General features: G+C 18.0%; 1 protein-coding gene across 2 annotated transcripts in view; it reads right to left on the reverse strand.

Moving 5' to 3' along the window:
• Positions 1-1,733: 1,733 nt before the first annotated feature.
• LOC412166 (acyl-CoA Delta(11) desaturase) overlaps positions 1,734-24,026 on the reverse strand; it is a 30,047-nt gene continuing 7,754 nt past the window's right edge. Inside the window, exons 1-6 of one of the 2 annotated variants that reach the window (XM_026440107.1) lie at positions 11,947-12,054; positions 4,036-4,253; positions 3,625-3,755; positions 3,194-3,399; positions 2,582-2,767; positions 2,090-2,411 (exon numbers count right to left, since the gene is read on the reverse strand). In XM_026440107.1, the coding sequence (XP_026295892.1) occupies positions 2,096-2,411; positions 2,582-2,767; positions 3,194-3,399; positions 3,625-3,755; positions 4,036-4,240 (1,044 nt within the window). In that variant the 5' untranslated portion in view covers positions 4,241-4,253; positions 11,947-12,054 and the 3' untranslated portion in view covers positions 2,090-2,095. Of the gene's footprint in view, positions 2,412-2,581; positions 2,768-3,193; positions 3,400-3,624; positions 3,756-4,035; positions 4,254-11,946; positions 12,055-24,026 lie in introns of those variants that run through there. The other variant, XM_026440108.1, reaches the window with a different exon arrangement.

Raw genomic sequence — 24,026 nt, forward strand, 5'->3', positions numbered from 1 at the left:
TTGATCAAAATAAGAATATAATAATTTTTAAAGATGTTTAAAAATCATTGTTTCTTAAAAAAATCAATTATATTATTTTCTTTATTTCTTTTTAAAATCAAGTTCTTTTTATTTATTACAATAAAGAAAATCGTCGATTACAGATTTTTTATATCTTCCATTCACCCATTTTTAATAAAATTATTAGAAAAAAATAAATTAAAAAGATACCATATCCTTATTCTTATTTTTTCTTATTTATTAATCTCAGAAAGCGTGAAATATTTCTTTTTTTTACTTTTGGTAAATTTTTTTCTGCAATTTTTATTTAATATCATTATTAGATAATGAAGGACAAAAGGTATTATATCTTTTATAATTTTACACATACATATACATATTACAAATTTATTAATTTTGAAAAATAAAAAGAAATGTTATTTTTTATAACACAAAAAAAAAATCTTTAGATTTGTATTAATAAATTTATGAAAATAATTAATGGTTGAAATTAATAAAAGTACAGTTAATAAAAAATTAATAATCAAAAAAAATATTACTTAAAAATAAATCAACTTTGTATTTGTTTCACGCTTTCGCTTTCTAGAATTAAAGTATTACAAACAAACAAAAATGGAAGAAGAGAAAAAGAAAAATAAAATATATTTAAATTCTCATGTTTCAAAAATAGATAATTATAATTACTAAATAAAATTTTATATTGTGACTAATATTATATTGTGACTAAAAATACTAAGAAAGAGAATAAATAGTAAGAAAAAACAAAGAAAGGGAGGTTTTATTATGATACATCTTCAATATTTAGAAAAAATATTTATAAATAATATAAAAATAACAATAATCGGGAAAATAAAAGTTGAAACGAGAGACAGAAATCAGTACTGAATTATTCATATATAAGAATTATATTAATTTGCTATTAAATATGTGAAAGAAGTTATTTAACAAAAGATTATTGTCTTGTTTAACTATCATCTAATCATTTTTTTTCTTATAAGAAATATTAAAAGAATTTTCAAGTTTATATTCTTTAACATCGATTTTTAAAATTGTTAAACTAGTAAATAAAAAAAAAAAAGAAAATCAATTTTTCAATAATAGAATTTACGTATGGATTAGATGGAAAGGAAAATTATTCAATCAAAAATCTATAGATTATATAGACTGTACTTAACGAACTAGTACTAATATTAATATAAGTTTTTAGAAGACAGTAGAATTTCGATAATATGATATTCAATAATCCAAGACGCATAATTCTATTTTAGCTTGTTATTCAATAAGCATATTACAAAACATATTTCGTAAAAAAATATTTATTTCATATTTCTTAATAAATTTTATTAATTTATTAATTTATTATAAATTTTTTCTTATCAAATTTCAGATGTAGTCTTAGAATTCGAAATATTTGATAATCTGACAAGCATTTCCAAAGAATTATCGCAATTCTACTGTATCTAATTTCAAATGATTTCCGCATGCGAATATCATTGTAATTTCGAATTTCGTTGAAATATCTCACTAAGGATTTTCTCGCGAGATTATTAAGGACATTTAGAACCCGCCAAATGACCTCAAATCAGTCGCATAATCGACATATTTGTTATTTAATTTTCGATATATTAGTTTTTCAAATCGATTAATATCTTTTAATTTGTAAAAATCAATATTTACAGCACAACACTATTACGCTAAAAATTATTTAATAATAATGTAAAAATAAAAATTTCTTTTAGATAGCAACACATACATTAATGTATATTTCTAAAAACAAGAAATCTTATTACTGTGCATATCAATTTTTATGAAAATATAACAAAACAATATATAAATGTTTTACTCATCACTGAATAGTTGAATAGTTTCAGATTCATATTTTTGATAAAAATAGAGTACAGCTAAGATTAATATAACTGGGTAATTAAAAATATTAAGCGATTCCAAAATATTTCCAATGATTCCCAGATAGTTTGTATTCCTTCACCCCCTAAATATGTACAAAGTGAGCCATAGTTCAATCGTTTTGTAGGAAACAAGTGAACAACTAGCTCGCATTGTTAATTATGTTTCTTAATGGTCTTTTTTCCATATTTTAATAAGCTTTATGATATACCATCGTCACCTCCCTATCTTTTTGTGTTTGATCCTTATCACCCCAACCCCACAGATTATGACTTCCATCGCCGGTTCTTTCCACTCGTTTTTTCACTAAATCAGAAGGAACTGACTTCAAATCATATGCGAGTCTAAGTTTTGCGCACATATCAATAAAAGCTGTTGTAACATTAAATCTGTAATTTCCCAATTCTGCCGTTTTGTAGTCCCATGGGAATACATGGTGATAGTTATGCCAACCTTCGCCAAGTGCTCCTATGGCCACCGCTTTATTCTCCGAAGGATTGATAAACCTAAATAAAATAATTTAATTATTTTATTTATTATTTATTTTCATTATGTTTATTATTTTCTTTTTTTACTGAACTTTTGAATTATTATTTGAGTAAATAATTATTTATACTATTTTCAGAAAAAAATATAAAATGTTAATATCTATTTTTTAAATGATAATCACACTAACTTGTCATATGGTTTGTTTCCAAAGATATGAGCAGCGGAGTTGACAAGCCAAGTCATATTCAGCACGAAAACATAACGCAAAACTGTGGCCACGAAATATGAATTAGACCAAGTTTCATTCCAACCATAGACTGGAATAATAGTCGGTAAAACGAAACAAAATAGAGGCATCAGAATTAAATAGTATCTGTAAATATATTATGAAATATATTAAGAATGTAATCAAATTTTTTTATCTTTTTAGAATGTTAATATATTCATTAACATTATATCTTTGGAGGTCAATTGAAATTTATTTTCTAACTTATAAATAATTTAAATTTCCATTAAATGAAGCGGCATAGTAAGCGTCTCTATTTTTATCACATCGCTAGTTTACTTTGTCTTTGTCTTGCTTCATGTAACAATATGCTTATAAATTCTTAATAAATAAGCTTTAATTAATTTCTGTATATTTTACTTTTATATGTTTATTTTGGTCTCCATAAATGAATATATTAACACTCTGAATATAAAATATATTTCTATCACTTTTTATTATTTAATATAGGAAAAAGGTCAAACATTTTATTTCATTTGATCACGAAAAAGAATTAAAGTAAGTCATGCTTACTTTTTCTGGAATGCCAATATACGATTTTTCTCCAGATCACTTATATCGATTCTTTTGCCTTTTTCTTTAATGTCCGGATGTTTTTTACACAAGAGCCAGCCTATGTGCGCGAAGAAAAATCCTCTCGTCGCGTTATGAGGGTCCGCATCTGTTTCGCTGTATTTATGATGAACTCTGTGATCTCTAGCCCAATGAATTGCTGCATCCTATAAAAAAAACAATTGAATGGAAGAATAGCAATTAAAAATTTAATAGAAAAATTTTTCTCTTCTACAATATCACAACATCGCAAAAAAAAAAAAAATTACGATAAAATTTTCAATTTAATTTTTAGTTATGAAAATTACTTTATTAATTTATATCAGTACTTTCTATTCTGAATTCATATAATGTATTTAATAATAATAATATTTAATAAATTGATGACTTACTTGAAATGCCATAGTATTCCAAATTACTAATACTAACTCAAGTGGCCATTTCGCTTTATAAGATTTGTGTGCCCATAATCTGTGAGCACCAGCTGTAATTCCCAATCCAGTGCATACGTATAGGAATAATGCTATAAAATGGAAATAAAATATTTAAATTTTAATCTTTTTTATTATATATCATTATATATTTAAATAAAAGATTCTAATTTATATTTTACTTATTATATATTTTTTATTAATGAAAATAACATCACACACATATATGTATGTATTATTAAAAATAATAATTAACTAAATATTAAAAACACAATTAAAAATTATTTTATTTGTTAAAATAAAATTTGCAACGTAAAATATTTTAAAATAATATAGAAGTTAATTAATTGAACAATTTATTATTTCACTTACCAAACAAAGTAGTTTTAAATTGTGCAGACGTAAAAACCAGATACAATCCATACACAGCGGCTAGATGAAGATAAGAGAAGATAATCACATTTCTCCAGATAATGTGTTTCTTGTATTTTTTTTTAGGTGTCTCGATTATAGTTTGATCTGAACGATTATCTCCATCAAATATACCTGACGGAGTACTTGTTACATTAGGTGCCATTTCTTCTTTATTTCTAAAACGGAATATAAAAAAATTATTATATTTGTAAATTAGGATACAAAATTTTTTGGATTTTATGACATTTTTTTTTTATTTGTGATCGAATAAAAATGATTAATAGAATTTAATGAAAAACAAAAAAAAAATTTATTGATTTATTAAAGATTTTAAAAGATTGAAAGTTAAAAGTTTGTTTTAAAAGAATTTGCAAATAAAATAATTGTTTTTAATAATTTTTAAAATAAATATCTTGATCATTTTCTTAATAAATAAATAAGAATAGAAAAATATAAATAAATAAATAAAGATAAAGAATACATAATAAGTATAAAAATATATTTTGTAAATATTTTTTAAAGATTTTAAATACATTAAAATATTTTCTTGAAATTTTTTAAATAAAATAATTGTGTTTTGATAATTTTTAAAATAAATATTTTTTTGATAATTAAATAAAGTACATGAATATAAAAAGTGATTTTTTTATTTATTACATTTAACAATCTTTGATAATTCATAATATATAAATAAAATATATAATATAATATATAATATAAATAATGCTATTATTTCATATTTCCATTTTTTTACGAAATATATTTTATCTTTCTTAAAATTTAAATTCTAATAATTTAGAATTAAAAATTATAATTTCTTAAAATTAAAATTACAATTTATAATATTTTATATTTATTATATTAACAAAATAATAATTCTCATTTATGCAATATATATTTATAATTTTTTATTTTCTTTTATAAATTTTATTTTATTTAATGAAATATAATTATAAAGATTCACAATTTATTATATATTTATATTTTTATTATTTTCTATTTATTAATATTTTAACAATAAATATAGATATTTTTTAAAAATTATTTTACACTTTTAAAAATATTTACGTATTATTTATTTGTTGAAATTTTATTAATAATTAATATTCTATAATATAATATATTCTATAATATAAGTTTTCGTTGAAATTTTATAGAACTAATAATAATTTCTAAAATTTGTTTTATTATTATTATTATTATTAACATTAATATAACACTAATAATTCTGCATTTCAATAAATTTTCCAATTTAATTTTTCAATTTTCTAATTTAATTTTGGCTTTTTCTTTAAAAAAGGAAAAATTAAAAAAAATAAAAAATTTGCAATAAAATAATAATATGAAAAATTTATTATTTCTTCATGAATTTGAACGGAACTTTTTTAATTAATTTATTGTTGATATATAAATAATTGAAAAATAATTTTAAACTATAATCATATTCTAATTACTTTGAAAATATATAAAAAAAAAATATTAATAAATATATATAACCGATCATTTCATGAATATTGGATTTGAATTGAATTAGAATATATTTAATTTTTGATATGCTAATATAAATTAATTTTCTTAGATTTATTTTAAAAATTGAGTTAAACTATCAATTTTTAAAATTTTTTTCATTATACATCACAAAAATGATTAAAAATAATTCTGTTCAAAATCCGTGAGTTTTTCTAATTTTTCTAATTAATTAGTTATGATAATATTAATATATTCTTAATATATACTTTTATATTTTTAATTATATTATTATATTAATTATGTATATTTTATATATTAATTATATAATATATAATATATATATTTTAATATAATATTTTTTTAAGCTTCCTTGATTGATTTTTTTATGCATAATAAAATAATAATTAAAAGTAAAACTAAAATAAATATTCAAAATTGAGAAAAAATTCAAAATTATGTTTAATTTTCTTAATATATATATTTTTTAATTTTATCTAATTATTATTATTATTATTATTATTATTATTATTATTATTATTATTATTATTATTATTAATATTTTGTATGTTTTTTACTAACATTTTATGTTGCTAATAGTAACATATTTGTTTTCATTAAATCTTCTGTACATAAAATAATAATAAATAAATATAAATTCTATTCAAATTCGATATAATCATGTTTAAATTACGTTCAATAAAATAATCATGTTTCTTAAAACTAAATATCAAATAATGAATATATATATATAATGAATATATATCTATATAAGAACGATCAATAATTGTGGCCCTGATTATTCAACCTGTTACTATTATACTCATCTTTAAAAATTATGATTTATCGACGTGTAAATCATCTATTACTTTTATCTAAACATTAAAATTCCTAATTTAATTAATTTTTATTTTAATTTATTTTTTAGATTATATCTTTAATTATTAATTATTATGACATTTCAAATATAAATTTGATATTACAATTCTATATATTATAACTATATATCTTCTTAATTATTTTTTTCATCAAGATACGTTTGGTAAAAAAAATATATAATAAATATATATAGAAAGTATTCATATTATAGAATTTTGTCTAACTAATCTATTAATTATAATTAAAATATTCTAATCACATTAATATATGTACTTGTAAAAAATTAATAAAAAATTAATATATATTACAAAAATTCTATAATTTTTAGAAAAATATTACATAAACAAAAAATATTCATATTATATTTATATAAATATATATGAAAAAATATAAAATAGTAAAAAAAATGTATTTATATTCGTATTATATTCATATATTTCGTTAATCATATTTCGATAAATTTAATATATATTTTGCAATTTAAATACAAAATAATGCAATTAATAAAAAATAAAAATTTATTTGAAATATCTTGTTTTACAGAAATATATATATTTACATATACGCATGTATAAAAAAATTGCATAAAATAGTAATTCTTAATTTTTTTAAAAATCATATTCGATGACATGTAGAAAAAATTTCCGGAATATCAAAATTACTAATAAAGGAACATATTAAACTTGCACATATAATTTTGATGAAATTTATATATGAAGAATCAAAAAAATATTTGATACATACTTTTTTCAATTATTAATCAATTAAATATTCATTTGAAAGAGTGATATTATAATTTAGGATTATAATTTAGGATATATAATTAATATACTTTTTGAAATATTTTTGGATCTGGCAAGAAAGATTAAGAAAAATTAAAAAAAAAAAAAAAAAAAGAAAACCAATTTTGAATAAGAAAAATTCCATTTAATAAAGTATCGTGAATATAATCAAATTTTGCATTAACAAAATGAAAAATATAGATATATATTAATATTAAATAAATAAAAGTAATATAAGTGTAAGAATATTGCAATATGCAGTACCATATGAATATTAATCAGTTACTGACTAGTTACTACTATACCGATAATTCATAATAACAATTATGACACTAAAACAAAGTAGTACATCAGCTACAAAAAACAAAACTCTATTGTTCGATTCCATTGACGGTATTCCACTAAAAATTATATTAGTTTCAAAGGAAATATAACCGACTCAGCAAACATTCGATTTGTATCAAGAATTTAATATTCATATATGTATTCATATATGTATTTCAAGTAAACAAATAGCAGAATACATTATTGATAATTCAAATAGAGAATAATTCTGTAAATTTAATTAATAATTACAAGAGAAATATATTTTTATATGTTCTATAACATCATACGTTGGTAAATTATTGAAAAGGAATAGACAAAATTAAATATAAAACTACTATCGCATGTTATTTATGTTATTTTTCAGGAATCTTCCATTTTCCAAATTAATGGAAAAAATTCGAGAATATAAATAAACTTCTATTGAATATTTTTAGGAAAAAATATATTTATTAGGAAATAATATAAATTTGTATTGAAATAAAAGAGAAGGACAAAAAATTGGCAAAAGATATCTAATATTTCTAAGATATCTAATATAGCAAATAATAATATAGATCAGATCAGATCTATTATTAATAACTCAAAAATTGGAATTACATAATTATTCTAAATTCTAGATAAAAAATTTTTCTTTATTGAAAAGATTTGACAAATAATAATATAATAAAAAAATAATTTCATATTTTCAACTTCGTAGAATATAAAAAAATTTTATTGCAGAACAAAGCAGATTTATTTTTAAAAAAAATAAATTTTTTAAAAAAATTTATTTTTAATTTGGAAAAATCTTCAAATAAATCATGTCCATCAAAAATATGAAAATCAATAAAGAAAAAAAATTAAACAAAGAAAGTTTTTTTTTATTTTATATAAAAATGTAAAATATGAAAAAATGATTGTTTTTGTGAAATTACTCGATATTTTTTTTAATATACTTTCAATTATTATTAATTTAAAAATGTTACAGAAAATCCAAATATGAATTAACATTGATATATATTCCATCTCTCAGCAATATAATTAAGATATTTTTAAATGATCATAAGATAAAAAATAAAGACAGAGAATTATTAAAATACTTGATAATTATATCTTTAAATGAATAAAGTAATTATAATTTATTTTCATAATTTTAAAACAAAAGAAAAATTTTCTAACTATCATATTTTTTAAAATGTAATAAAAATTAACTATAGAAATCTTAGAATAAAATATTAGATACAAAATACATCTAGAAATATAATATTTATAAATAATATCAATCTAGAAATCATTTGTCTAAGAAACTTTTAAAAAAAATTTTAAGAAAAAAAAAAGAAAATTTTGTTGCAAATATTAAAAATTACTCTTTTTCGAAAGTAGAAAAAATTTCTATATATATATATATATATATATATATATATATATATATTATATATATCATACAACTACTTATTTTTACTTTATCAAAATTATTAACTTGATATTTAGTAATTTAGTAGTTATTTAGTAATTTTTTAGATTCTTTTAGTTTGTTAGAAGAGAACATTATGGGAATCCAACAAAAATAACTCTAAAGGAAATATTATAAATAGTTATTTCACATGGAAATGACCCAATCACGATATCAAGGGTAACACTAAAAATATCAAACATTCATTGATCTCCGAAGAATACAAAAAAAGGAACTGATATTTATTCAATTTATTATGGGCAAATATACAGTAATATTATTCTTATCATATTTTATTATACATTAAATAAAAAAAATATTAATATAATACTTTAAAATATAATTATCAATATAATTCATGAAATAAGAAGTATCTTCATTCAATACCTTCATTTAATAATAAATATATAGGAAACATTCAATCTCATCATGAAACGAAAAAAAGCTGCAAAATGATTATTAATAACATTAATAAATTATACTTTAAATGTGTTCAGAAAACATTTGTAAATAAAAAATAAAATATAATATAAAAGACTATGACATATCTTGAATATCTTCAGTTCAGGAAAAAAATGTAAAAAAAATCTTGAATGAACTATGTATATTCTATTAATAAAAATGATACATATTGAAAAAAAATTAGAAAAAATCAAAGAAATTTCGTGAAATTTTTCTAATTTTCCCTTATAAGTTATTCAATCACAGAATATGAATCAATAAATTTATTTATCGAAAATTTTAATAACAATTATGATTTAAAAAATTTCTCCAGAATATTAGCACTTATTAGAAAATTAGAAAAAAATAAAATATTTGTAATCATCAAATAGATTTCTTTGAAATTAATTTTATCTTATTGAAATATAAAAAATATTCTTAAAAAATATCAAATCAAATTTTTTTCGTATAAACTATGTAATAAATATTGCAACATATTTTAATAATCCAATATATCAAAATATATTTATAAAAAAAAAAACTTCTTATTTCATTTTATAAAAGAATGAACAAATACTTAACAAAAGTTAATATTAATTTGAACGCTGTTATTATTGACAAAAAAGAAATATTAAAATTTCTGGAATATTAATTTGAACGCTATTATTATTGACAAAAAGGAATATTATAATTTCTATGATATATCAATCTATTATACATAAATGTTGATATTAAAAAAAAGAGTGAAACTAGACTTTAAGAAACTAAACTTTCTGACTTTTAAGTACTCTACAAAGTAATAATGTATATCTTTATATAATCATATCTATTTATACAGATGATTTTAAAATTAAGTAAGATTGATTGCTCAATAATCAACATAAAATAAATAATTAATTTTCAAACTTTTTAAAATTGATTTAAATTTCTTATGTGAAATAATTACAATTCAAAAATACATTAGAATATATTAGAAATACATTAAATACATTAGAAATTTATTCAATAAAAGATTCATTATTTTTTTAAATTCAAAATATTTTTTACAAGCAATCCAGAAAGATTTGATAAAAAATTTAATAACAATAATCAAAAATATTCAAAAGATATATTTTCGCAAATCTAAAGAGGAAAAAGAAATCAAATTTATATGAATATTCTCTATTATGGATATTTACAACGATGAATTGTTATAATATTTAGGATAAACCTGAAATGATTTCAAAAATTACAGAAAAATAAAAAACTAACATTGTTAATTTTAATAAAACTACTATTAACATTTTAGTTAAGTTAGACTGATTATATATGCTCATTATACGTAGTTATTATATGCGATAATTGGCTACGCCAGACATATATACTTATTTATTCTTAAAAGAAATTATACTTAAATAAAATATATTTTATGTAGTGAGAACTTCAAAAAACTGAAATATATTCTCTTCAATTGCTCTCATCGAAATTAGAAAAAAATGTAAAATCAAAAATGATACGATTAATAAATGCGAGAATATAAAAAATATTATTATATTTTTTAATGAAATCAAAATTTATATTTAATTATAGAAGCAAAAAATCGGCAAAAGATAAGTGGAAAATTTTTTAAAACTGTTACATCTAATTATTAGATATGAATATTAATTTATATTCAAAAAAATAACAAATAATAAAATCATTGATTCATAATTTATTTATCAACTTCATTTTATAAATAACATTTTTGATATGTTTAGATTCGTTTTAACTATATGAATAATTGTTTGGAAAAATTTTAAAATCTTATAGAATTTTATCTCACGAAATTGATTTCAATATTTTTTTTTTTCTACAATTATATCATTATTTTTAAATATTCTTAATATAAAAAATATTTTTTTATATATTTATATATTCTATTTTATATTTTTTGAAAATTTTCTTTATTATAAACATTATAAAAGTAAATAGTTTTATTCACAAAATCGATTATAAAAGCAAAAAAAAATTCACTCGATATATTTCAATATGAAAATTATAAAATTATAAAATTAACAACAAAAATGTTCTACGAATATATTTTTTTGTTAAAAATTATGGATTATAAATTACATAACAGTAAAAAAAGAAAACATTATAGTTTCATAATTTACCGGAACACTCGTAACAAATTCACGGAACGTTAGTATTCTGAAACTAGATTAAGAACTAGTATATATATATTATTAAACCGTTTATAAATAATCTGTGGTCCATCTTATAAATAATATTTTACTTTTATATTGTACTGTATTTATTTAAAATGATTAAATTATTTATTTAAATAAATAAATGATTTATTTTTTAATCTTATCATTCGAAAATCAATATAAAATAAATGCAAAAAAACGTTAAAAAAATATATAAAACATTATTATAACAAAGAAATAATAATAAGAAGATACTAAAATTAACTAAATCCATAGAAACGAAATAATATTATATAATCATAATAGTTTATCAATATATTATGTACGTTGTATAACATAAAAATTTCGTGAAACATTTCCAATGAAAACTTACCATACAAAATATTTCATATAATATTTTTTTCAAAACGGAATATCCAAATGAAATCGATATCGATGCGAAAATAGCATTTTCTTAATCATGACTTCTTTTAATACTACCTGTAATTCCCATTATTCACTTGATAACTAAAATTCTTTTATTTTTTTAAAAATTACTCTAAATAATTACTTATTAAAATACTTAAATAATATTTATTAATTATGATAGTTGATCTGTTCTTCATATAACTTCAACTAATATATATTGTAATTATAAATAATTATAATATAATAATAATAAATAATAAATTATTGAAGTAACATTATTCTTAATTTCAACTATTAAATTTTGTCTATCTATGTTAATGACTTAATATTTACCAAGTTTCCGTAAATAATTTTTAATAAATTTTTACTAAACGTTTCTTGATCTAAAATGTGAGCAAACATTTTCCATTCAATATACATATATAAAATGTTAATATAAATAATATTTTGAATCTTTAAAGTGATTCTAGAAATCAAAACAAATGCAAAAATTAATATATAAGAATATTAGTCAAAATATTATTTTATATTATTATATATATTATATATTAAATTGTAATAATATAAATTTATTATATTATTATAAATTTAAATTGTAATAATATAAATTTATTATATTATTATAAATTTAAATTGTATTAATATAAATTTATATCATTAGATGAAGTAACATGAAAACAAAACGCAATAGCGATGTAACAAAGACAAAGTGATTTCACTCTTTTCATTATTTTATCTGACGCAATTGCAATTTCTTATAACATAATAAATAAATCTTAATGACATTTTTGTATTTGTTTTGATTTCTAGAATCTTCAAAAATATTTTAAAAATATAGATTGATATTTTATATGATATATTTTTTTTCGTTTAAATTAATATATAAGTCGTCCATAAGATATGACACTTTCACTATTATTGCAAGAATATCACAGATGTTAACATATGATCTTGTTTATATATTGTTAAAGAAACTTTATATGGATATGATCTAGCAAATTATATGTAACACTTTCTATATCTTGAAGAATAGTTATTGCTGATTTAAAAAATATATCGTGAAAAATAAAAGAGAATAATGCCAAGAAAAAGGACAAAAAATCCAGTCAATGTCCGAACAAGTTCATTTATCGACTGGCAACTGGATCGGGAAACGCGCATCCTCTTTGCGACGCAAGCTCATCATGTTGTCCTAACGCCACCAATTTATACAGGACATCTTTTATTACATAGTAACACTAAGATATGTCGCAATACTATTCGAAACTTTTTATCAAATATTGATCTATATAAAAGATTGTAAAACCAAAGTTACATCCATTGTCATGACATTAACTTTGACGTAAAGAATTTAATTGGATGATAAAAGACTTAGAGATATTAATAAAGGACATTTACGAAATAATAATAAAGAAAAAAATTTTTTTATTATAATAAAAATATTATAATATATATATATATATATATATATATATATATATATATATTTTTTTTTGATTATAAGAATATTATAATCAATTTTTGGGGAATTTTTAATTTAATTATGATGTTTATATATTACAATGAAATTGAAGATCATCTCAAAGGATTATTTTATTTTAATATTATTAGATATTCATTTTACTTATGTATTATGGAGTTTTATGCTTTATATTATGCATATTCAATCCTTAATTTTTGAAATTTTAATTAAAAAATTTCAATATTATATCTTACAGAAAATAAAAATGATTCATATTAAAACTAAAATTAAGTGACATCTTTGCCATATTAATTTTGAGATATTTTAAATGAAAGATAATTAAAAAAATATATATTTATATATTTATAGAATAATGAAAAAAATTAAAAAAAAAAATGAAAATGAAAGTTATGAAGATATCGTAGAATAGAAATATTTTGAAAGATTATAAAAGAAAAAGAATGTAAAATAAAAGGAGAAAATATGATATAGAATAAGCATGAGTATGTTTAGAATGGAAAAATCTATGTTAAATGGAAAAAGATGATGTTAAAATTTTTAGATCATCAAAGGCTTTTACTTTGCTTTTAAAGAAAATTATTATTGTGGAAAATAGAATTTCTTAATATCGAAAAAATGAAATGGATAGAAATTTAATATTTTAATTATAGTATTATATTTAATACTTCCTTAATTATTTATTCATTTTTATTATTCAGTATTTGTATATATGCATAAAAATCGATATATGTGTGTGCACATAGAATCTGTGTATCGAATTAGATATGAAAAAGATGAGAAAACTAAACTATGGAAAACTTAAATCATAAACTTAATAATGTAGCTTAAAATAATAGACAAATAAAATAATGGGTAAAATTAACACAATATTTATTCAATTATTACATAAATGAAATTATTTTATTTAATAATTAGTTTTATTTAATAATAATTTATTTTATAAATTAATTTATAATTTATAATTTATATATTTGTTATTTGAAATAATTTTTTTAAATGTTGTGTGATTTTAAATTATGTTAATCAAGAACACGTATTATGTTTTTATTTTGCATAAAAGTATAAGTTCAAGAAATGTTTATTATTAATATAAATAAATATATAATATATAAATGTTATAATAATATAATATATAAATGTTATCAAATAATTTCTGACTGCTTTATGAGAAATTTATAATTCAGTGTAAAATTATAATATTTTCTGTATCTTAAGATAAAGATTATCAAATAAGATACATGTAACTACATGTAAACTAGTCTTATTTATATAAACTAATAACGAAATTATAACACTCTTAAGAAAGTTGCGCGTTTTTCTGTAATTTTTTTTTTTATTCTTTTTTTTTCATTTTTCAAATAATATATTATAATATATTGTAATTTATTATATAGTAGTTGTAGTTTATTATTTACTGTAATATTGTAGGTATTACAGTATTATTGTAATATCTATATTAAATATATTAATATATTAATTTTTATTGTAATAAATTTTGCAATATTATAAAAAAATAAGAAACAAATGGCACAAATTATTAATATGAAATGATTAACAATGATTATTTATAGATTATCATTATCACGTATATTATCATGTCACGTTTAATATATCTAACAAATATGATATTAAATATGATATTAATTATAGATATTTATTATTATGAGAAAAAAAATATATTTAAAAATATAAACAATTGATTAATAAATATAAACAACATTTATCTGTGTATCTCATGAATTGAAGTTGTTTCAAGAATATATATATTTATTCGTACTAAAAATAATTTATATTAACATATGCAGAAGAATTTAGTTGATGATCAGAACTATCAGTGCCAAGGTTATGTGGTTAATGTTCTTGTAACTTCATTGATTATTAAATGAACTTAATCATTAGATTTCATTAAGAAAAGTCATTATAAGTCAATATGAAGAAATCGAAATTGTTATTTGATATAATATAACAATAAATATATAAGAAGAGATATATTGACAATATATCATATATAATAAAAAAAAATATATATATATGTAAATCTATCTGAATATTAAATAATATAGAATACTAAGTAATATAAAAAAATAAATGATATTCGAAATTTAATAAAGTTACATTTTAGAGACTATATTTAAGTTTTGGATCGAATCAGGCATTCACTTGATCGAGATTATAATAGATGTTGTATAATCATGTAGACTTTAAGTACACGCACATTTTTATTCATTTATGTTAGATATGTAATTTTTACAAAAATATTTTTAAGAAATGATAGAAATTTTCTATTGGAAATAATAACTAATTAACAAAGCAAAATTCTAGATAATTGATAGAATAAATGACGTGCAATTTTTGCAAAACATGAAATGTCAATCAAATATTATATGTATATAAGATATTTAAGCAATTATTTCAATTTTTCACTTTATATTTAAAATTTTCAATAAGTAAAAAAAATTAAATTTTAATATTTTTGTTTATTTAATCAAGTACAAGTCTTACAAATTATTATTATTATTTTATATATTATTTATATATATTATTTCTTATAATAATGAAATGATAAATGAAAGGATAAAAATAAATATCGCATTTAATTTTCTGATAACATCTTGAGGATATCTTAAATGTGAATTATTGATCTGATATCTAAAGAATATTAATTATAATTTTTATAAATATTAATTATAATAAGAAGATAATAAAATGAAATTAAATGTTAAATAGATAAATTACATTTATATAAAATTAATTTTAACTAAACTAAATTTTATTTAATTATAATATAATAATTTTCTGAATAAAACTTCGAAACATTTTTTTAATTTTTATCTTTAATTTATATCTTTTTGAAATTTACTTGCTTATAATTTGGTATTTATATTATTAAAAATAAAAATCTAAATCATTTCATCAATGATGAGTCAGTATAATTTATATTTCAATATGATTCATTTGCGAATATTAATTATAATATTTATGTTGATTCTGTGAAAATAATCAAATGATAATGGATAATATTAATTTAAAAAAAAAAATAAATGAGAAAAATTCTATAAATAATATCAATTTGAATTGAATAAAAAAGTAAGCATCTATTTTTAAGTAATATCTCAAAACGCTTAAATATATAAAAGAGAATTAAAATACATATTTGAAACAAAAATAGAATAGCTCCATTTTATCTAATCTATGTTTATATTTAAAATTTATTTACATAATTTTTTAATGTTTTACATAAAAAAATGTTTTTACATAAAAAAATACTTAGAATACTTGAGTCTCGATATATTTTTATTAATGCTTTAAGACTTAATTATATGTCATTAGTTCATAAATGAAATGATATTTCTGAATATTGATATCATATTATAATATATCAGAATATTTTTAAAAAATATAGTAAAAGTAGTAAGTTTTAAAAGCAATAAAATCAACACGTGATCGATCGATTTTATCTATTACATCACTAATTTTTATCCTTGACTTATAATCTTTAGTTATCATGTTTAATTTCTTAAAATTTGAGTAATTTAATATTATTACATTAAGTAATCTAATAATAGTTAAAAAAATATAGATTCATTTATATAGATAAAATTTCATATTAATACATTAATATAATTATATTAATGTAATTCCAAAAAGTCGATATGAATATAAACAATAACAAAATAAAAATTTTTTTAATAAATTTAATAATTCATTGAGACTATCTTAATTCAATATTCATTTAATAAAATTGTTATTAACTTAAAAAAAATTTAAATAAGTTTATTAATATTTCATTATTTTTAAATTAGATTTTTAGATTAAAAATTTCAATAAAACTATTGTTAATGTTCAAATATATTATTTGAACATTATATCAAATATATTATATTTTACATAAAATCAAAATAAAAGAAAAAAAAATTAAATTGAAATGTTTGAAATATATTTTTTATAAATTCATTATTTTATTAATTTAATTTTAAAATAAGTAATAAAAATTATATTATAATAAAAATAAAAAATAATATTTTAAAAACTGAATAAAAAATACTTAATAAAGTGAAATATATATTATGTGTATATACCTATATATTTTTTTGTCATTAATTATATTTCTTCATTTTAATTTATCGATATTTAAATGATTTTATCAATATATTGATATTATCTAAAATCTATTAATCTACTACAAAAAACATTAATATAAAGAACTACATACTATAAATATTGTTTATTTCGTGGAAGATTGACAGAATGGCATCGATAATAATGAATAGGTCTTTTATAGAGGGACACCTAAAATCAGACAAGTTCTGACGCTGCTCGACCTACGGCTCAGCTGAGATGGCCTGAGCCAATCGCGTTGCGTGTTGCTTGCTCTCGCCACCTGAAACTGGCGAATGGTATCCATCGAAATACACAGAACTGGTTGTACAGTACACTACAATCGTATCGACGTGTTCCCGCGTCGTACTTGGCGCGCCAGCAAACGACCACGTGTCCATGTGGTAGGTAGAGTGTGACAGACAGCTATGCATTATGAGCACGAGAAAACACGAATTTATCGAGTCAAAGATCGAGCAAGATAGATTAAAAGAGAGTCCGAGAAGGGGAAACAAACTAACTTGTAATTCAAAGTGGATTGAATAATAAGAAACTGATTTTCAAATAGTAAATGTAACCGTCACGGTCTGAATTACATAAAAAACATTTAAATTTTTGATCAAAATATTAGAAATGAAATTTTTGAAGATAATAAATAAAAAGAAAATCTATTTTTTATGAATATTTTATATTTATTTCTTATACATTTATTATATATATATATATTTATTTCAATTTTAATTATCAAATTAAATTTTCAGATTTCAAAAGATTTTCAAATTTTGTTGATTTAAAGTAACAAATATTAAATTAAATATTAATTAAATATTAAAAATTAATTTAATATTTTTTTCTAAATAATACATTAATTTAATAAAAATATACTTTATGTTTAATATAATCAGATAGTTTTATACAAATAATTACAAATATCTCTTTAACATTAATCTAATCTAACACGAAAATATAAATATTTACATATACATGTACATATGTTATGTTATTGGCACAAGAACAATAAATATTATATAATAGAAAATATTTATGGTTTTAGAATTTAAAAAAGAAACTATAACTTTGAAAAAAATACATAAATATTCAAATTCTACTAATTCTAATAATATATATAACATAAACGAAAGTATTATAAATAAATGTTTTCAATGATACAACATATTTCATGATTAAAATTCATGCGTATTATAATAATCTATGTACAAGTATAATGTAATTGATGATGTTAATTCAATCTATCTAACTTTATATATATTATACATATTTATATACAAGGTAATATTATTTAATTCTTACTAAAGAGAAAATCGTGTGCACGCATTTTCAATGATATCACTCATATTATGAATGAAAATTTGTAATCATGCTTATGCATAATTTAAAATTTTTAATAAAATTCTAATTTTCATGTTTATGAACCAAAAATATATTTTGTTATCTACAATATATTAATTATAATTTTGTAAAAAAGTGACTTCAAATAAGTAAAGTTTTAAAAATATTAATATATTTCATATATTTCATATATATTAATAAATTCTGATTAATTATAGATTATAATTTTATCATTTTTTTAAATTTTTATTTTAATAAGAACTTAATATATATAATATATAATAGTAAATTCAATAAAATACGAAAATATTAAAAAAATTCATTAGATATTATAAATTTGAAAATAAATTTATAATATTAATAATAATTAAAAACATATTTTCAAAAAATTAGATTAACAAATATTATTCTTTTCAAATCAAGTTTATATTTTTATTTAAATAAACTTTATAAATTATAGATTAAGTTAGATTAGATTTAGATTAATAAAAGTTTTTTGAATTTAGATTTATTGTTTAAATTTATCATTTGAATTTAAATAATTTTTTTTGAATAAATATTGATATAAATTTATTATTTTTGATGAATTTGAATTGAAATATGAAAAAAGATAAAATTTAAATATGAAAAAGGAAAAAATAACAAATATTGTTTTATTATATATCATATTTTATTTAATTATTATTTATCATTATCATTATTATAAAAATATATAAAATTATTAACAATTTTTTAAATTAAGAATATTTATTATTGATTTAAACTTTTATTTTATAAATTATTGTTATTTAATAAAATTTAAATTTAACATTTAACAAATTAATTTAAAAAAAAAAATTCTTACGAAAAACTTGATGAAGAAAATGATTTCGATTTTTCCATTCATTAAAAAGATATTCATTATCTGTGACTAATAGAGTAATTTCCATTTAATAAAATTTAAATACTAATAAGTTACATTCATTGTTTATTATCACACATTAGTTTTGTTTGCAAGAAATATTTTCAATAATATCAACTTTTATGCTCAACAAATAACTCGAATATAACTTCAAATATTTAAAAAACCATGTTTAAGAAATTATATATGCTGCAAGATAATTCTGAAAGAATTGGATGTTTTCTAAAATCATTCACATATCAAAAACATTAAATATTATATACTTGTTAATTTGAATTGTAATTTATATCTATCTTTTGAAAAAGATAATATAAAAAATGTAACATATTATCTAGAATAAAAAAATAAAGAATTAATTATTATATAATTATTCTTATGGTATACTTAATATTTTTATGTGAAATGAATAAAATTTGATTGTGATATATTTTTTTATATTATTTCAACAAAAAATATGTTATTTTGTTGATTGTTATTTTTATTAGAAATTTTAATAATATAACATAATAAATAATATAAAATAACATACAAAATAAAATATAACATAAAAAATTGAGGAAATTATGTTACTTAATATAAAATAACTTCAAATCACTTCATTTATTTTAACAATCTCCACTTATATTATTTTAAATGTAACTAATGTTAATCGTCATTTAATAGATACATATTAAGTTTTACTTCTGACATTGCATCTGAATTTATGTTGATAACGATACGAAATCTGATCGAATTCGTTTGTCAATAAAACTTGTACATATTATTTATCAAATGTACAATGTTATGTATTAAATTTATAATGTTTTTTCAATTTTATATTCCATCATATGTTTATATATTTCGTATTTCAAATTATATAACAATAATATAACAATATAATATAAATAAAAAAACAATAATATAAATAATAATATAACAAAATTTAGTTTGAATTATATTAATCTCATCTCTTTTTTTAAAATCATAAAATAATAGATACAAATTATATAATTATAGATAACATAATTCAATAGTAACATACACGGAATGTTTACTTACGTAATTGTTGAATAAAATTTGTTTTACTAAATTTATATTACAGATCATATTTAACCTTGATCTAATGAATTGTAATTGTTCTAATTATTTGAATACTTTTAAATAAATGGATAGAATATGTAAAAAAAAATTTTTTTTATACATATATAATATGAAATATAATGAATATATATAATGAAAAAGTTAAAAAGATATATACTATGCTAGATATATACTATGCTACTACCCGCCAGTTTGCCAATGATGAACGCGCATGCGTAACGGTTGATCACGTGCGCGACAAAGTATAGTGTGCACGTGAACAATGTGAACGAGATGCTGTATGAGAGAGAATCGCGGAACTTCAGTTTATGTACTTATATACTTCCTTATCCGCATGTATGTGAATCAGCGGTTCTCATCCATTGACTTATATATTAATTTGGAAGTGAAAATCATTATTATTCATTATTACTTATAATCTTATTACGCATTCTTTATGTAATCTCTATACAGAAAAAAATTGCGAGAAAAATTATGTACATCGATTTCTAGAATTCATAATATAGATATATTTTATTTTGTGTGTGTATATATGCGTGCGCGCGTGTGTACATATACAATGTGTAACATATACATGACGTAATTGTTACTAGCCTATCATCATCGGAAGCGTACGATCTAGTCATCAGTGATAGACTTACAGTGAATAATGGCACTAATATTTTTATTAGAAATATTTATATTTATTATATATATTTTTATTAGAAATATTTTTATAAAAAATGATCTAAGAAATTGATTTATTAACATAAAAATAAAATTTTATATATACAAAAATATAAGTCATATTATAATACTACTTATTTAATGTTTATTTTAATAATTTTTTAATGATAAAATTTTATTTGAAATCTATGTAAGTCTATATTAAATATAGCTAATAATAACAATTTAATATTTCATTCATTTAAAAATTTTTTAATAACTATAAAACTAGTTAGATATTAATATTAATTTAATTGAAGATTAATTTAATTCACATAAAGTTTTTCTTTTTTAATAATTTAATTGATCAAATAAATGATATAAAAATACAACAGCTAATTATTATAGTTATGTAATATTATAGTAAGCAAGTAAAATAAATAATTGATATTTATTGTATAAATATTCAAAAAGAAAGATATCGCAAAGAATATATTATATACACGATATAAAAGTTGATGTTAGAATTGTTAGAACTCAAAATACATTTGTGGTGTAGTATATATAGCATTGTTTTATGATTTTGCATTATGATGATGACATCTTTTAAATTTTAGAGACTGACATTATAATTTTCTTCATTATCATTGTCTTAGAAATTTATTTAGATTAGATGTTTTGATGATTTTACTTCTACTAAATATTGATACTTTTTTGACAAAAATACTTAAAAAAAATTATCTTAAATGATAGCAATTTCATTCATCTATTTAAACAGATTTATATATTAATTCATCTCCAATCCTCTTGTTTGGATGATAGATCACTCTCAAATATAGGAGCAATCCTAAAAGGATCTTTAGTTCGTTAGATTTATTATTAGTGAATATGTGAAGTGTAGATATTAATTGTATTTAATTTATTAAGAATAATTGTAAGTATTCATAATAAATAGTATGTTTATATATTGAGAATATTATATTTTATTTTAATTTATTATAAAAAAAAAAAAAAGAGAAATTGTAACATATATTTTTTTTTATGTACTATAAAGTAAAACTAATAGAGTTTATTTTTATATTTTTATATTATTTATATTCATATCGTATAATCTATACTATATTTTATAGTATAATCTATACTATTCTATATATATCTATATATATTTATATTCTATATTTATCTATATATATTTCTTTATTATTAAAGAATTCTTTATTATTATTTCCTTTAATTGAAAAAATTGAAATGTTTTACATAAAAATTGTAAAAAAATCTTCTTATAAATATTATTTATAAAGGAATATATTATACAATATTAATAATTTTTCTGCAAATAAATGTATAATAGATCATATGAAAATTATCTTTTTAAATGAAATGATGATATTAAAGTACTATGTTCTATAAAAAATTATATAATTCATTTTTTCTTATAAGTTATTTATATCGAAATATTATTAATTTAATAGATATTTTAATTTGTAAATTTAATAAAAATAAAAAAAATATAAGGAAAGAATGAACAAATGAGCATAACTTTATTTATATTTATTATATAATTCCTTGAAATAATGAATAGTTATTTATTTTATAAAAAAATAGAGTTACATTAATCAGTGTATTAAAAATTATTATATTATCACATTAAATTATATTTCCATTTAAAAAATAAAATTAATATTCATATAATTTTTATGTATTCTGACACAAATATAATATGTCATTATATATTAAACAACTTTTATAAGAATTTTTTTTTATAACTTCAATAAAATTATTTGAAAAACTTTTATTTGTATTTAACTGCTATCAATTAATTCTTAAAATTAATATTTTTCTTTAATTTTTAATGAATTTTATGATTTTATTATATCATGTATATTCATAAAAATATTAACAAATTCGTCAATTAATTAATTTATATAATATTTCATTAAAATAATACTTTATTAAAAATAGCATACTCATAAAAAATTATTCATTATACATATGACAAAAAAAAAATATAATAAAAATTTATTATACAATTTAAAAATAATTTTATAAATTTTACAAATCAATTTTATAAAATTTACAAAATCAATACAATAGATTCTTCGTTTTTAAAATCAAATATGAATCTGACATATACGAATTTGAATAAATAGATAATATTATGAGTGATTATCAATGAACGTTTAATATAAAATTTTGATTCTTAACTTGTACTCTTTATTGAAATTCTAGATTTAATTCAAATTCAAATTCAAATTCAATATATATATTTCTATTAGAAATTAAAATTGATTCTGATAAATTTAAATTTTATTGGAAGATTATATTACTGATAATAACTCACACATATACATTCAGTTAATTGAATTATTTAACGATACTTTATATATTTAACATACTTTTTTTTTATAATGTAATACACGATATGATTGATGATGTGATATTAGTATTTTAAATTAATTAAAGTTACAAATGTAAGAATTAGTTAATA

Source organism: Apis mellifera, linkage group LG4 (genome assembly GCF_003254395.2).
Source record: "Apis mellifera strain DH4 linkage group LG4, Amel_HAv3.1, whole genome shotgun sequence".
NCBI classification, from domain to species: domain Eukaryota; kingdom Metazoa; phylum Arthropoda; class Insecta; order Hymenoptera; family Apidae; genus Apis; species Apis mellifera.